Source organism: Antechinus flavipes, chromosome 5 (genome assembly GCF_016432865.1).
Source record: "Antechinus flavipes isolate AdamAnt ecotype Samford, QLD, Australia chromosome 5, AdamAnt_v2, whole genome shotgun sequence".
Taxonomy (NCBI): domain Eukaryota; kingdom Metazoa; phylum Chordata; class Mammalia; order Dasyuromorphia; family Dasyuridae; genus Antechinus; species Antechinus flavipes.
The window spans coordinates 13667107-13683246 of NC_067402.1; the positions used below are offsets into that span (position 1 = coordinate 13667107).

The following is a 16140-nucleotide window of genomic DNA, read 5'->3' on the forward strand; positions in this document are numbered from 1 at the left end:
AGATCATTTCAAGAGATCTGAGGCAAAGTGATCCCAGCTATCTTGAGGGGTCGCTGACTCTGCTCCAAACCTATCTAATCCATTTCTAGATCTGCAGCTGAGGGCCAGGTCACATCCACACCTTCCCCCACTAATACAGGAACCAAAGAGCACAAAACCCCAGGGACTTAGCATGGTGTCCATCATGCTGGCCCTGTCTCTTAAAAAAGCAAGATAATCACGCCACAGATTAACAGTGGAAACCGGTTGTATCTCACTTGTAATTAAAATGACTTCCAGAGGCTTAAATCTTGCTAATTTGCAGCACTACTTCCCCTCTCTCTCACCTCATACTCAATTTTGAGTGGTCATTTTCTTCCAGTAATTTTCCATCCATTTGTATATTTTCAGGATAACCTTTTGCAAGCCATTTAGAGATGAGTTCCTTGATTGTTTTTTTGGCCAAGAGGAAAACTTAGAATTTAGAGAGTTCTCCAATGTAAGCCCAAGACTCACTAGTCAAATAGTCTAGGATACAAGTAGGAGAAAGTAAATGCCTTTATTCCTAGAGCTAATCAATCACTGGGGAAAAGAAATCTCTATTGATTTTGTAAATAATGGGGAGGGGGACCAGCTAGGATTAGAAGGAAGATTTCCCGAGGAATCATCTTTATTAGGGGCTAACCTCATCCAGAAAGTTTGATAAAACCTCATAAAAATATGCCCAGGGAAAAAATGGCTCTTTGGCTAACCATTTCTCAGTAATTGATCACTTGTCTTCAAGGAGCCACAGGGAAACCAAAGACCCTAAATGGTACCAGTGAGGAAGGAAGGCATTTCAGCCATGTACAAGGGGAGAGGGCTAAGAAAAGGTATCCATTGCCCTATGCTTGGTTACATCACATTTAAGGTCCAAACAAGATTCTGGAAATCTTCAATGGAAAAAATGCATTGAGCTGAGGACCCCTCTATTTAAAAGTGTCACTGAACTGAAATCAGGGTATCGTTTTCAAAATCCCAAGATTTAAATGAAGAATCCCGTGGCTGATTATTACTCATATAAGTTCCTGCCAATCAAACCCAGCATCATTCTAAGTGCTCTATAAAGCAAGAAACCAACCATGACATCACTTGGTTAATAGATCACCAAAGCCCCCAAACTCAAACCAAATCAGTCCTTAGCTACTCCATCCTAAAGAAAGCAGAATGCTCATGTTTCAGCCCTCGTTAAGTCATCGTTGGCAAGCACAACAACCTGAGTTAAAGACACATGCCCCCAGCCAGAGCCATCTTGGTTTCCAAATACCAGATGAGCCAAGAGGAGGAGGAGGAAGGAGCAAAGGAGAGCTGAGAACCAGAAGGTATCAAAGTCTTGGGGACAGGGAACTAGTGGGGCATGAAATGCACACAAAAGAATTCACGTGGATGAGTCCCATGGAAATTAAATCTAGTCTTCTATTACAGGTAGAAGGTTTTCCTTCTCTTCTCTCCTACCTTTTTGCCCATGAAGGAAATCTCTAAATATTAAGATTGGGTTGTGGATAAGGTACAATAGATTATTCGGTTCTGCATAAACAGAGCTGGGGGGGAGGAAAGAGGGGGGAACCAAAAGCTTCCACCCACTGTGAAGGTCCCTTATTCCTTCCAATTGCCCTTGCCACCACTAAGACTGGGAACAAAAGGCTTTGAAGACTGTCATGAGACAAATAAATAAATCTTATGATTAGAGATTTCCTCACTTCCTATCCTCTTTGTCAAAGAAGTTAGGAAAACATGGAAGGCACCTCCAAGTGCTTTGAAGCCAGTCCCAAGACAGCTTTGAAAATCTCTGCCCTTTCAGAGGGTCCCAGGCTTGGAGCAGAACCCAGGCCCTCAGTCACTCTTCCCAATGCGAGAAAGAGGGAATGAGTAGGAAAAGCCCAAGTGGGGGGAGGTCCAGGTGCTCGGACGTCCTGCCTCTCCTCCTCAGGCTCCATAAACACACACACACAGAGCCCCATCACCTATTGTAGCACAATCACGCTAGGACTTAGTACGGTTAGTCTGTGGTGGCAGACACACCCAAGGGACTCACAATCCATCTTAATCACTTACCTTCCAGCAAGGAATGAAGACCACTTGTGTACCAAGGGACAAGGGCCCACAGTATAAATCAACCGTCAGCTACACACAAGTAAAACGCAGCTTAGTGGGGGGCTATGGACCAGTTTTATTTCAATCAAAGCGAGATGTAAATGGTTCAAATTGCCCTTTACTTGTAGGCACACCGGAACACATTTAAGTCAACCGAGTCCACAAATGCACATACCCCTTCCCTCCTCCCCCCATTCTCTTTTCTGGACAACAGGATTGCCCCATTTTTGGGCAACAGGAAGCCAGCTACGTTTCCAGCATGGCTAGTCTCCAAGTCCAAAACCAGAGCCATCTTGGAACCCCCTTCACATCTCCTGGCCAGTCACCCACATTTATCCATTCTTTTTAAAGCTCACTGCATCAGTCTCTTCTCTTTCCATTCTCAATGCAACTCCCTGCTTTAAACCTTTATTAACCCCGTGGTGACACTGTTGAAATAACTCATGTCCTGAGTCCCATCTCCAATCTAGCCTCCATTTTGCAATCAGATTCATCTTCCTTCTGCTCTCACCTGCTCAAAATCCTTCCATGGATTCTAATATGTAAAATCTACATGCCTACATGACTTTCTGGACCTAACCTACCATTTCTGGCCTTAACATCTATTATCTTCCATTACTTGACTCAATTCAACATTATTAAGTACCAACTATGTGCCCTTAGGAAGCATATCCAAAATGCATACTGCCAAGTAGAATATTTACGTCTAGGAGGGCTGAGATCAGGGAGAAGAGTCATAATGGCAAAGAAATGGGATTGAGCAGAAAAAGAGTGTAGAGGACCTTATGTCCAGCTAAGAAGTCTGACAATTCTGCAGGAAGCAAAGCAACACTGAATATGTCTGGGCAGGATCTGGTATCAGCAGTCCAGAGACTGGAAGCAGCAGAGATGGGAAGCAAAGAGACTGATGCTGCTGAAAGACTCTTGGGGACAAGTTAGTCTCTATGGTAGGAAAGAAAGAGAGATTCGAGAGATGTAAGTAAGGGGGAAAAACAGCCATAATTGGGAACCAAATGAAGGTGGGGTCAATGAAATGAGAGCATCAAAAACGAACAAGGTTTGAGCCTGTGTGATAGCTGGAATAATGATGTCATTAGTGGACTAGGGAAGCCAGAAGGAGAAGGATTGTGGGTGGGAGTGAGAAAATGAGCTCTGCAGCAATTCTTCATATGTCTCTTCTCACCCAAAGTGCTTTCTACATAGGAAGTGCTTAATAAACATCCTCTGATCTGACTGACCCAACAGCAGCTCGTTTTGTCTGAATTCTGCCTCGAGGCAAAGAATCATAGAAAAAGCTCTAAGCTACAAGTTAGAGGCAAAGCTGAGTTCTGATAAACAGAAATCATGGAAGGTCCCTGGGCTTGCAGATGGCCAGCCTGTTCCAAGTTCTAACAGATCTTTGAAAGGTGTCGTTCTGATAACATTTACCTGCCACTGTGACACATTAACACAATTCTTGGAACACAGTCCTTATCTCAGTTTTATGAGTAATACATGACAAGTCTGTGGACTTTAGGACCCAAGAACACAGAAATGCATGACTAACACACAATTTTGCCACTGGCTCCTGTGCAAAGTTAGGCTTGGGTGCAATGAAAGTGGAAGACTTTGAAAGGATATTGGAGATGTAGAAAAAGGTGAGGAGATAAAGAGAGAGCTGGGCTTCTTCCAAAGAAGTGAGAATTGAGCCATTCGATGGAACATAAGTACCCTGAAGGCGAGGCTGGCTCATGCCATTCCCCCTATGCCCAGCACTACTGGGTTAGTAGTAGGTGTTCAACAGATGCTATTTGAATTTATTGTTTGAATTGGGGGAAATAACAGGGATATGGCAATTACAGACTGAAACAACTTGATAAAGAGAGAAAAGGCCTCAGAGAGTTTGTATTAAATAGGAAGGGTGAGGGGAATGTCCTAGTGACCCGTAGGTTATGCTATGTTTGAGTTTCTTCCACTGCAAAGAAAGAACTATGAATGTTCAAACTCTAGGTTAAGCAGAGTAAATAAGTGGTGGAGACCAAGCTCAAAGCCATGCTTTCTACTCCCAAGGACACGGCCCCTCAGTAAAGAACAGACACCAGACCGTCTTCTTCTAGAAATTCATCAGGGATATTCAAGGAGGACAATAGGGAATGCTACTCGTGGTCTACACACAGATGTACAGAGCAAAAATAATCAAGGGAAATGGAAAGCTATCACTCTGGTGGCTGTCACTATAGCCGAGACTGGCTATGCTGGGATGCAGGATTAGAACGTGACAGTGGAAAATTACTTTATTCAAAAGGAATAGAACAGATCTTAAAAAGATAATACAGTAGATTTTCAAAGATTTCAGGCAAATGATGGAATCTTATGTCCTCCAATTAACAGCAAAGTCACCTTAAGAGGGATGATGTGCTCTCTGAGAAGCAATTACTTTAATTTACTCAGAATTTCAATGAAGAGGATAGAAGGAGGAAAAAAAGGAGGAAATATCTAAAAAGATCAATATGGATGCACAGGGAACTCATGGATCAACTCCATTTTTTTTAAATCACATACAAAAGATAGAGAAATATTGTGATCAATGCTAAGGATGATAGTAATTTTTTTCCCCTGAGCCAATTGGGATTAAGTGACTTGCCCAGGGTCACACAGCTAGGAAGTATTAAGTGACTGAGGCCAAATTTGAACTCGGCTCCTCCTGATCTCAGGGCTGGTGCTCTATTCACTAGCCCAATTAGCTGGCCTGGATAATATTTTTTAAAGAGGATTTCTCTTCTGTTTTAAGAGAAGGAATAGAAATTCACAGCTATATCTCAATGATCTAAGAAGGCAAGTCTATTCAGCTCTTTCTTTTTCTTCTACCCAAGAGAATAAACTTCAGAATGGAAAGCAAAGAGCAGCTACCATTAACTAACCACGGAAGCAATATTCAAATTTGGTGAGGTGATGGGTGCTAAGAGATCACCTATTTCCTCCCAATGAACTCAGGGATTGTTTTTTGCAGATTGAATAGTCCAGGACAGTGACTTAAATCATATTCAAGCCTTGCTCTGTCCTTAGCAAATCGGATGACCAAAAGCATTACAAAAGGTAATGACTGTACCAACTCCCACTCAACTGGTTACCTCAACCACAAAACTAGCAAATACTAGGACTAGCCTTGCTCTCTCCAGCTAGAATGCTTTGAGCAAATCATCCTGTGAACATCGGTGCACTTGTCTAAACATAGCTGACTGCACACTGTCTCTCATGTTAGATTATGATTGCTTTAAGGGAAGGGATTGTCTTTTGTCTTTCTGTGTCTCCTCAGTACTTAGTACAGTGTCTGGCACATAGTGGGTGCTTGAAAATGCCAATTGTACCATGAAGCAGGTACTAGTCTCCACTCAGGAACACGGTTCTAAATTCCCCTATGGGATCTGCTCTTACAATCAGTGACTTCCCCCAATCAAAATCCTAAGCTCAGCTTCTAAATTTCAGGTTGCAAAGTGTCCTGCCAATCTCACTGTGACACTTCCCCAATAACTTCACAGCACAAAACTCAACATAACTCCCAAGAGTGGTCCACACCTGTCAGTAAGAAGCAGCAAGGTACGAGCCTTAGTTACATCCCTGCTGGGAGGGAACCTGAAGACCATGTAAAGTAGAGCACATGCTCTGTATCCCCTCACTCTCCTACCAATCCCTAAAAAAGAGAAGCCCATTTTAGGGCATGCTATCATGGCAGGTACCAAATTAGAGTTGGGGCCAAGGGCAATGCCTTTCCAAAAGCTTTTAATAAAGAAACAAAAATCCTTTTTCATCTACTGGGGAATAAGCAGATGGGGAGAACAATCTGCTCAATTCCTGGTTCAGGGTCTCGCCTATAAAACTAGAACAGATTATTTCTAGGGCTGTTTATTTGTATAAATATTTCAATCGATCAAATAATTCTTTGGTTGTTGTTCAGTCGTGTCTAACTCCTTGACCATGGTTTGCCATTTCCTTCTCCAGCTCATTTTATAGATGAGGAAACTGAGGCAAACAAGATTAAGTGACTTGCTCAGTCACACAGCTGTAGATATCTGGTCTACACATGAGGTTGAATTTGAACTGCCTCAACTCCAGGCAAGGGCTCTGTTCATTGTGCCACCTGGTTGCCCCATCAGGAATTATTTAAGCATACATATGGCTCCCCATTATACCAATGTTCTAGCTGGCAACCCTTAGGAAGCAGAGTGAGACACACAGGAAGGGCTGTGGAATATAAGACACATCAACGGGGGCTCTTTAGTTGGGAAGCCCCTGTTGTACAGGGGCAAGGACACCAGATTCAAAGTGAAAAGACCGGGTTTGAAACTATTACAACATTTTTATACAACAGTTATTAACATTGTATATATTAATTCAACAATTATTAATCCAACAGCAGCAGATTCAAGATGATCAAGCTTTTCCAGGTGTTTTAAACATGAAACCCACCCTTACTGTGAGGTTATTTCCCCAACACACACACACACACACACACACACACACACACACACAGAGCCAAGACTTCTTTGCCTCCAAGAGAGCAAAGAATTCCAAGGGAAAACCTGGGGGCTCACATCCCAGCCCTTCTATAGGAAGTCAGTCATCTTCTTTTGCCCTGATTATGAAGGGGTCCCCCAGAACAAGCACCAAAACCGTCCTGGGAGGCACAGCCCTGCCCAGCTATAAAAGGAGGCCCTTTTTTAAGATCAAAGAGCAGCCAGCTGCTCTGTGGACCCGCAGCCTCCCATTCCAGTGCCCCATTTGGAAAGGAAAAAATCTTTCGAGAAATATCTGGCTCGCAGAGATGAGCCAAAACGTCCCTCCACAAATACTGAGAAAGCCTTCTCTCCTCCAAAGACAGAAACCTAACCCGCACCACACCCTTATTTTCTATTTCCATTTCAAGGTTGGGCTCTGCTCCTGGCTCTGGCAGGGCTCGCCCATGAGCGCTCCAGGCAAGGAGGAGAGAAGCAGGAACCGCCTTGGAGACAAGGCAAGACCCAGGGATTCCTGATCTGGAGGGCCAGGAGGGCAGAGGGGCCCCCCGGTGCTGCCCCTGCTGCAAACTCCAAGGGCAGGGAGAAGTTTTCATCTTTGTCCCTGGGGGCTTTCTCCTCCGGGATGCTCTAGCCAGGCCCCACAAAAAGTGAGGTAGAAGGCTCTGGAGCAGAGGGGCAATCTTCCTAGCTTTCTCCAAAAAGCTTCCTGGACCCCTCTCTCTGAGTGGGTCTCTGTGTCTCTGTCTCTCCATGTCTCTATTTCTCTGTCTCTCTCTTCTGTGTCTGTCTCTCTGTGTCTCACTGTGTCTCTTGTCTCTCTCCTCTGTCTCTCTCTCCTCTGTGTCTGTCTCTCTGGGTCTGTTTCTCTGAGTCTGTCTCTCTCTCTGTCTCTCTCTCTCTCTGTGTCTGTCTCTCTCTCCTTTGCTTGCCACTCTGGGGCTCTGTAATTGTGAGGGCTTTGAGGATCACTAAGCTCCTAGGCTAAGATTGTTTAGAACACTTCCCTATTGCAGGGTTTCTTTTTAAAATAGACAACACCTCCATAATCTGGACAAAATGGAGAGATGGGCTCTTTTTTTTTCTTTTTTAATTTACAAGGGACTATCCCATCAATGAAATTTCTGAAGTAGTAAAAGAATATAGGGGAAATTTGGGCAATATAAAACCAAGAAATAGCATTAAAATCTATTTTTAAAATAAAAATAAAAACTTGCCTTTTAGAGCATATAGTAAGCACTTTAAAAATGCTTGTTGAAATGAAGTTTTGTAATTTTTTCCCCTGAGGCAATTGGGGCTAAGTGACTTGCCCAGGGTCACACAGCTAGGAAGTGTTAAGTGTCTGAGGCCAGTTTTGAACTCAGGTCCTCCTGACTTCAGGGATAATGTTTTGCAAATTTTTAAAAATACATGATCTCAATTGAGTTCCACAAAATACTGCCCAATATGCGCTATGATGATGTCCATTTCCTATCTAACAATACTGACACTGAGAAGGAATGAAGTGACTTGCCCAGAGTCCATTGGATAGCTAGGAAGTAGGGGTGAAGATGGGCAGGAGTTGAACCCTGGTCTGCCATATTCCAACTCAGGGTTCTAACCACTAGGCTCAGCATGTCCCTTTCCCTTTTGTGAAGGAGCTGAAGCATATCTTATTTGGTGACAACCTTAGAGAACTTAGATTCTGGGTGGGTGAAGGAATCCTGCAAGCCTCCAAAGACACGAATCCGAATTCTCCTTTTGGAGCAGCCCCATCTCAAGGGTTTGGAATTATTTAATCACAACCCCAGGTGTACCTTTGTCTGAAGAGCATTGTTTCTGTGGGGTTTTCTGGGAGACTGGGGGAAATGGAGGGTGTCAGAAGGTGACCATCTCCTATGGTTGGGTCACTCGGTTATTAGTAGCTCACCCAATATAGATTTCTCCCCAAAGCCCTATCACGTAGCCTTCTTGGCAAGTCCCCGAGGGATTGAAATGTCTAAGATGGCTGACCGGTCAAGAGCCTGAAAGTGATATGGCCAGAAAGACATGTGTTTGGGGCCCACTGGTTCTCACTCCTTTAAAAGGAGTCTTGGCGGCGGGCTTCTCTGAGCCCCCCTAGCTCGGCCCCTTCCCCTCCCCAGACATGTGCCAAATGTAGAGCCTTAGTGGCGCCTCGAGGTGAGGTAAGCAGCCCAGAAAAGCAGCACCTGCTGTCTTCCCATAACCCTCCGATCCTATGGACTGAAGGTGCCAGGAAACGCTGAACTAATTCTTCTGGCAGGCAGAGATCCTCCCAAAAGGGACTCCACAAAATCAACTCAAGGGATCTCCCCTCCTCCCTTGTCCTGCAGAATGCTCACCTTGGTCCCCCAAACTCAGAGCCCGTCCCCCAGGGCTTCATCCTCTCACCCCCCTTGCACATCCTCTAGATGTTCCTATTTATGTGCAGGAGATGGTGGGCTATTCCCCAGGAAGGCATTAAGCTCCTCGAGGGCAGGAGATGGTTTTTTTTTTTTTTTTTTTTTCTGGAATCCCCAAGACTAAGAGTGTCTGCTACATTAGAAACACTCAGAAGTGCCTGATGGACATAACTGAACTCGAATATACTGTGCCCAGATTGGGTGTCATGAGAAAAAGGCAACAAACGGTACCTGGGCCAGGGAGAGGGGAGTCCCTGCCTGGACTCCTGTAAGAAGTGGGGAGGGGGGAGGAGGGAGGGAGGGAGAGAGGAAAACAAAGCTCTGCTAAGGACCCACTGCAGGACCATTCCCTACCCTATTATGGTGTGGAACTTCCAAGGGAAGGGGAGACGGAGGCTTTTTTCAATTGGGCCCAGCAGCCAACATTCCCCAGGAACAAATAGGCGTCCCTCCACTGGGCTCGGGCTCCTCACTGATGAGGAAGGCTTGGGGAGGGAAGGGGGGTCTATACCTCGAGAGGCTTTTTGGAAAGTGGCTTCCCGGGCTCACTTTAGAGAAGAACAAGCGAGAGACTCTCCAGAAAGGGGCAAAAAGTATAGAGCTGAGGCTGTTCCACCCTCTGGTCATTACAGTCACTGGTCAATTATTATTCAAGACCAGCATTTCCATGGGTAGTTTTTTAAAACTCCCACATCCCCCTCTCCGAGTCCGCTCGGGGCTTGACCAAGATGAAATCCTAAGGAAGTTCAATTTTCTGTACCTCAGTTTAGCCAAATTATACAATAGGGACGACCCTTGTCTAATATGGCTTAAAAAGATATTGCAAAAGAAGAAAACAACTGGGGGGGGGGGGGAATCACAGTTAACACTGGATGCCCCTCAGCGCTCAGATGATCAGAAGGACCAGGGGACGGACATTGGCCATGAGGGGAAAGCTCCACATTCTCCCTGTGCTCACAGCCTCCCCTCTTCTTAAAAGGCAAGGCTGGGAGACGTGGGCTCAAATCCCAGCTCCGGGACGGGATAGTCCAGGGAAGTCACGTCATTCTCAGCCTCAGTTCCCCCACATCTAAATTCACTGGATTGCTGAGAGACTCAACTGGAAATCTAAGTCAAGTGTCCCCTGCACCTCCTGAGGGTGGCTAAGAGTGCGGATTACTTCTATAATCTAGAATGGGGACAAAATAATGTAATAAAATAAAGGCAAAGGGTGTGTCTCTGGAGCAGCTGGAAGTTTAAAATGCAAAAATGCAGAGCTGCAGGAAGCATTATTCTCTGTCAAATTAGGGAGACTCAGCTTCCTGACACCATCAGATGTGAATTCTCTCCAATTCAAAAAAAAGTTACATTTTAATGCCTCTTGGAAAGCAAAATAAAGAAGAAAATCTGCTGCCTAACCTTGAATCGCAAGCTGGTTCTCAAGGAGGCTTTTCAAATGTATGACTTCACAGGTAATGGGCGGCAGCTGCATTTAGATTACCCACAGACTTCTAAAAGGTAATTCCTATTAGGCAGTCTTATTTACAACTAAGCTTTTGAACCTGGGATCCTGGGGTTTATCCTGCATCAAAAATAGCAAATCCAATCACTTCTCTCTATTGACCTTGAATTTGGGGTCTATCTCTTCATCCCTAAGATCTGGTCCCAAAATTGGGGGAAACTTACCAAGAGCCCAGAGCAAGTATCCTCAACCCATATAAAAAATCCAAATAAAAATTGTGTGAGAGAGAGACTGAGACCGATTTTTCGGATCTCTCGGGAGAGAGTCTAGAGGACTGGTTGGCCTTTTCTAACAGGGATTACTGATAATCAAGGGCCTTTCTTCAAAGGCAAGGGTGGCTCACTGCAATTTCTTACATTTGTGATATCAAGGGAAATTGAGAAACTTCCAGGATACTAGGTGGGCCCCCTCCTCACTCCCGGTGGCAAACTTAAAGAAAGCTAAGAGACCACACAGGAGTTTGCAGTATGTTATTTTAAATACAATTTTTTTTTTTTGGTGGCACAAAAGGTCCCACCCCAAAACTTTAAGTGCTCTCTTATCAAATGTCCTTTGAAAGGAAAAAAATATATTAAAAATTTTTAAAAACACATTTAGAAATATTCAAAAAGAAGCAGCCAGGGAGATTGGGTGTGTTTTGTGTTGTTTTGTTAAGGAAAAGGAGATGGATTATTCTCACTTTCCCAACTTTCCACTGCTGCCTTCCTGGCTTGGGGCTTCTTGTCAAGTCAGAATGTCTCACTTGTGATACCACAATCAGTCCTCAGAAGCTTCCAGGGGCACAGGATCTCATTCAAACTTGGACTAACCATGATCTGACTCTATATACACACACAATCAGTCAAATGCCATCATTCAGGGGCAAAACCAAACAGACAAATATTTGGAAGACACCCATGTCTACTATTTAGTTTCATTTTTTAAGCGTTTTGCCAAGCATGGAAATTTGGGTTTAAATTAAAGAAGATGACTGAACTCTAGCCAAGAAGAGCTGGCATGGACAAGCCCCTCGGTTAAGGAACCAGACAGCATCATTCACCAGAGAAACCCATTTCAATATTTTTTTTTAAATACATACCCCAAAGAAACCAAGGCAGCGAATAGCTTTAGGAGACTGGTTTCCTCCCTTGCGCCATAAGGAACCCCCACCCACAACCACTCCCCAAGAGTAGAATGAGTTTATATGTGGGCTCCAGCAATGCAGGAAGCCGGGGAGTGCCAGGGATGGGGGTGAGCAAAGGGAGGGGCTCGGGAGGCTTATGAAAGAATCAATAGTAACAACTTCATTTTAAATATAAGAATTCTTACCTCCCACTGAAGATGAGGCGGGATGTTACGGATCTGGATCTTACGGCTCCTGGAGAGGGATAAAAGAAAAGAATTAGGGGATGGGTCGGAAAATATATGCAGAAACCTCCAGCAAACAGCATTTGGAAATGACAGTCACATCTTCCATTTAAAAAAAAAAAAAGAACTAGATATTAAAATTCTCCATATTCCAGATCAGGAAGCCACCAAGGATCATCCTCCCCTTATCACAAAAAGCACTTCATCTCAAGAAGTCAACATTTTAATAATCCATTACTACTTTACTCGACAAGTCAACATTTTAATAATCCATTACTACTTTACTCAACAAATCAACATTTTAATAATCCATTACTACTTTACTCAACAAATCAACATTTTAATAATCCATTACTACCCAACTCAAATCAACATTTTAATAACCCATTACTATTCAACTCAACAAGTCAACATTTTAATAATCCACTCCTACATATCAAACAAGGCATGGTGCCAAACATTAGAAATACAAGATAAAGAAGCCCAAACAAATGATACCTGCCCTCTGGGAGCTTTCTTTCTAAGGTGAGGAATCCCTATGTGCCCAGAAACTAAATGCTTTCCCAGGGCAGAGCAAGCACTCTGAGAACTGGAGGAATGAAACTCTAAAGTCGGTTTTAATAATTATTTGGAACAAGAAGTGATTCTCTGGCAAAAGGAAGAGGGAAAATTTGGGGTGATGTAAAAATTAAAACTATCCCCCCAAATCTATTTTTTAAAATAACTCAACGAATTCTTAGTTCAACATTTAAGTGCCAACTCTATGTCAGGCATTGAAGGAGGTTTGGAGGTATAAAAGTTAAAAAAAATAATAATAAATCTTCACCTTCAAGAATGCTGAGGGGCAGGGCAGGATACAATTTATGCATTAAGTCAAGACAAAGCAATTATGGGAAAGATGGAGTATTAATACTAGAACAAATGGAGGAAGAACTCAATTCATTAAAAAAAAAAAACTCAATTCAATTTGATCCAAATATTTATCAAGTATCAGGCCAGACACTCAGCCTTCTGATCTGACGGGTAACCTGCGCCAAAAGCAATTCCCACTTCTGGGCTTCTTTCTGTCTCCCCCATAAAGTATGGGGTTTGATCTATTTCTAAGGTCCCTTCCAAGAGATCCGAGTCCAAGATTCCTCCCTAAGTCTCCCTAAGTTCATGATGCTCTGTTTCCCCCAAACACCAGGCAGTTCTATCATTTTTTCAGTGACATGTTATCTGGGAAATGAAACAGGGGTCTGGCCAGAGTATAGCCAATATTAGTAGCGTTCAGCCTAAATTCAAAATTAATTCCTTTGTCTCCTCCCTCTGGCTTAATTCGGCAATGGGCTCCCCCCACCATTACCTTCACCCCTTGCAAATACTGACCCCTAACTCCTGGGGGGGTTCTTTTAAAAAACCAATGCAGGAACTAGCAATAAAGAGAGCACTTGGGGGATTGGGGAGGGAGATGCTTGAGGTTTTTCCTCATTGTATCAGAAAATAAGATTTGAAGCAATATAACTCCAAAGAGAGCCTATTAAAGAAGAAACACGTGTATAGCTTTTAATTTTTAAGTCACTGAAAAAAAGATTCTTGCTTTGAAACAATCCACGGCCAACATAAGGATTTCAATGTAGTCACAGGCGACTAGGATTGTGTTTCTAGCAAGTCAGACCCATTAAAAAATGTTAATGCTATTTCTTAAAACAAAGAGTTTGGGATCTGACTAACAAAAGAAGAAAGAATCCTTTGATAAATGTCCAGGGAAGAAAAGCACACAGCTACCTACTGGGGCTATCTAGGAGTCCCCCATCGGGAGAAACATGGGTATACAAAAATCTGAATTTATAATTCAGGTAAACTGGGACTAGGGGTTAGGGAATGGATGTAGCAGAGAAGTCACATCCTTAACAAAAGGAGGCTTTGCTTTCCTGAAATAGTCAGGGCTCAATTTTCCTATAAATAGGAAATCCCCCCAGTGTCTTTTTTTTAAAAGAGAGGGACATTTACATATCTCTGGGAATATCTATCATGTAAATTGGGGGACACTAGGACTCCAGCAGATCTTTCCTTATAGAGCCTGGGGTCTCTCAGCCAGATCTCCTTTAAGAAATTTCCCCACCTCTTCTTCATCTATCGGCTATTTGGCACCTTCTCATTTTCCTGCTTGCCAGGCTAAAACTGTGCATCTCATTTGTGGAGAGTGAGAAAACGAAATCTCCCCCAAGTTGGCCTTCTACAGTATTTATTTAAGAATATGGGTGGTAGAGCAGATAAAATATTTAATGCCATATTTTTCAAAATTCAATTCACACATTACTAGAAGAAAATATTTATTTGTATGAAAAGGCAAGCAAAAAAGGCAAGGAAACAAAACTGTCAACATGAAATGTGTTTTGAAAAATATACCCAGATGAAGAATTTCCTAGATTTTTCTTTCTTGAATAACTAAAATGTTTTGAATAAAATAATCATATTACTACTGGGCTCTTAGTCCAAGATTAGTTGCTAGGGTTTTTGTTTGTTTTTTAATTATTCAATGAGAATGTTTTTGTGTGAAATAGCCATCAAATTGAAATGAACCCTATGCTTTGAAGACAACTTTCTCTCACCCACCCCCACAACTCCTTTTGCAAGTCAAGCAAAAAGAATTGGTTGCCTTTCATACTAATGGGTTTCCTCTTATTGACTATGGATCTACAGACTGGTGGGTAGGATTTTCCCCATATACATAAGTCTCAGGGGACTTGGGATCTGGCAGATCTCTCAGTTTCTATAGATGTTTAAAAAAAAAAAAAAAACCTGCAATGAACTTCTGGTTTGTTTGTTTTTTTTTAAAAAAAAACATCTATAGAAACTGAGAGATCCATAGCAGTCTAAATCATAGGAAGGCTCAACTCGAGTATAGTTGCCTCCTTATCAAAGATTACCTTCCATCTAGGTAGGATGTCTATGTATATTTCTATTTATATTCATGTGGTCTTCTCCATTAGAATGTAAGTTCCTTGAGGACAGGGATTGCTTTTTATTTTTTATTTTTTTTGTATCCCTAGCACTAAATAAATGCTTATTAGTTGACCAACCCCAAAAGGTGATTTAAAGGTGGTCAAAATTAAGCCCTCCTTATCAGCACTTCAAATATCAAAAATGGAGTGCAATTTTTTGTTGTTGAAAGATAAGATAAATCCAAATTTTAGTCATCAAGCTCCACTTGAAGTGCCCTAGAATCATTAGTCAGTATTTGTTAAGCACTTACTATGTGCTAGGTATTGTGTTAAGCACCAAATACCTGAAGACAAAAGTCATAAATCCAGCTTTATCAAGAAGAGTACAGTAACCAGGCAGTTTTTTCCTAAGAAAAAGAAAGTGCCTTAATCTAACTTTTGACATGTTCCACATGGCCAAGATTCAGTCAAACTAGGGTTCTGGAGGTAAAAATATATTAGCCACCTCCAAAACAGCTTGGACTTATTGAAAAATAGCTAATTAAGTACTTTGGGTATATTTTGATGAAGTCTGGGATGACATCACCACATCATATTTCATTCTCTGGTAAGAGCATTCGATGAATTTTCTAAATGTAAGCAACTCAGTTATCTAAGAGAGAAGGAACTTTTTTCATTGAATAATCAAAAATCTATCTGGCTTCTACCAATTATTTTACCCTCCTCTCTCCCCCAAAACATGAGTTTGCCATGCCAGACAGTTCTAGCTTCCTGTCCTTTTCCTACTGTCCCTCCTTATTTTGGCTTACTGCACCCCACAATACGAATGACTTCCCTGGGGGAGATAAAAAAGGGAAAGTCTGCTGGCAGCTCCCCAGCTGTAAACTACTTGGGCAAATTCTCTTTTTATTGTTTTTTCTCCAATTCGTTTATTTTATGTCCAACGTGAAAGTGGACTAAAATATCTCTCAAACAGAGATTTTTAAATCTGGGGTGCATAAATTTTTAATTTTCCTAACTACATTTCAATATGATTACAGTTTCCCTTGTAATTGTATGTATTTTATGCATCTAAAAACGTTATTCAGGGAATGAGCTTACAGACTTCACCAGACCGTCCAGAGGAGCCCAGGACACATAGAAGGAAGGGGATTTTTGCTCTAAGATCGTCCCAAAGCTCTAGATGAGAGGGAGGAAAGAGATTTTGGGTCCAACACTTCCTAAGTCAAGACACCAGATGGCGACATAAGCTCAAGACTTCTGTCCAAAGGGGCCACCAGTCAAGTCTTTTGCAGACAACTGGGGTTTTAGAGATTTGTGTCTCCAGGAAGAGGCTTCATCTTGGCTCAAAACCTGGC

At 42.5% G+C, this 16140-nt stretch overlaps 1 protein-coding gene across 1 annotated transcript in view; it reads right to left on the reverse strand.

Moving 5' to 3' along the window:
* IGF2BP3 (insulin like growth factor 2 mRNA binding protein 3) overlaps positions 1-16140 on the reverse strand; it is a 103161-nt gene that overhangs the window by 58816 nt on the left and 28205 nt on the right. Inside the window, exon 3 of the mRNA XM_051961487.1 lies at positions 11817-11865. Within this exon, the coding sequence (XP_051817447.1) occupies positions 11817-11865 (49 nt within the window). The remainder of the gene's footprint in view (positions 1-11816; positions 11866-16140) is intronic.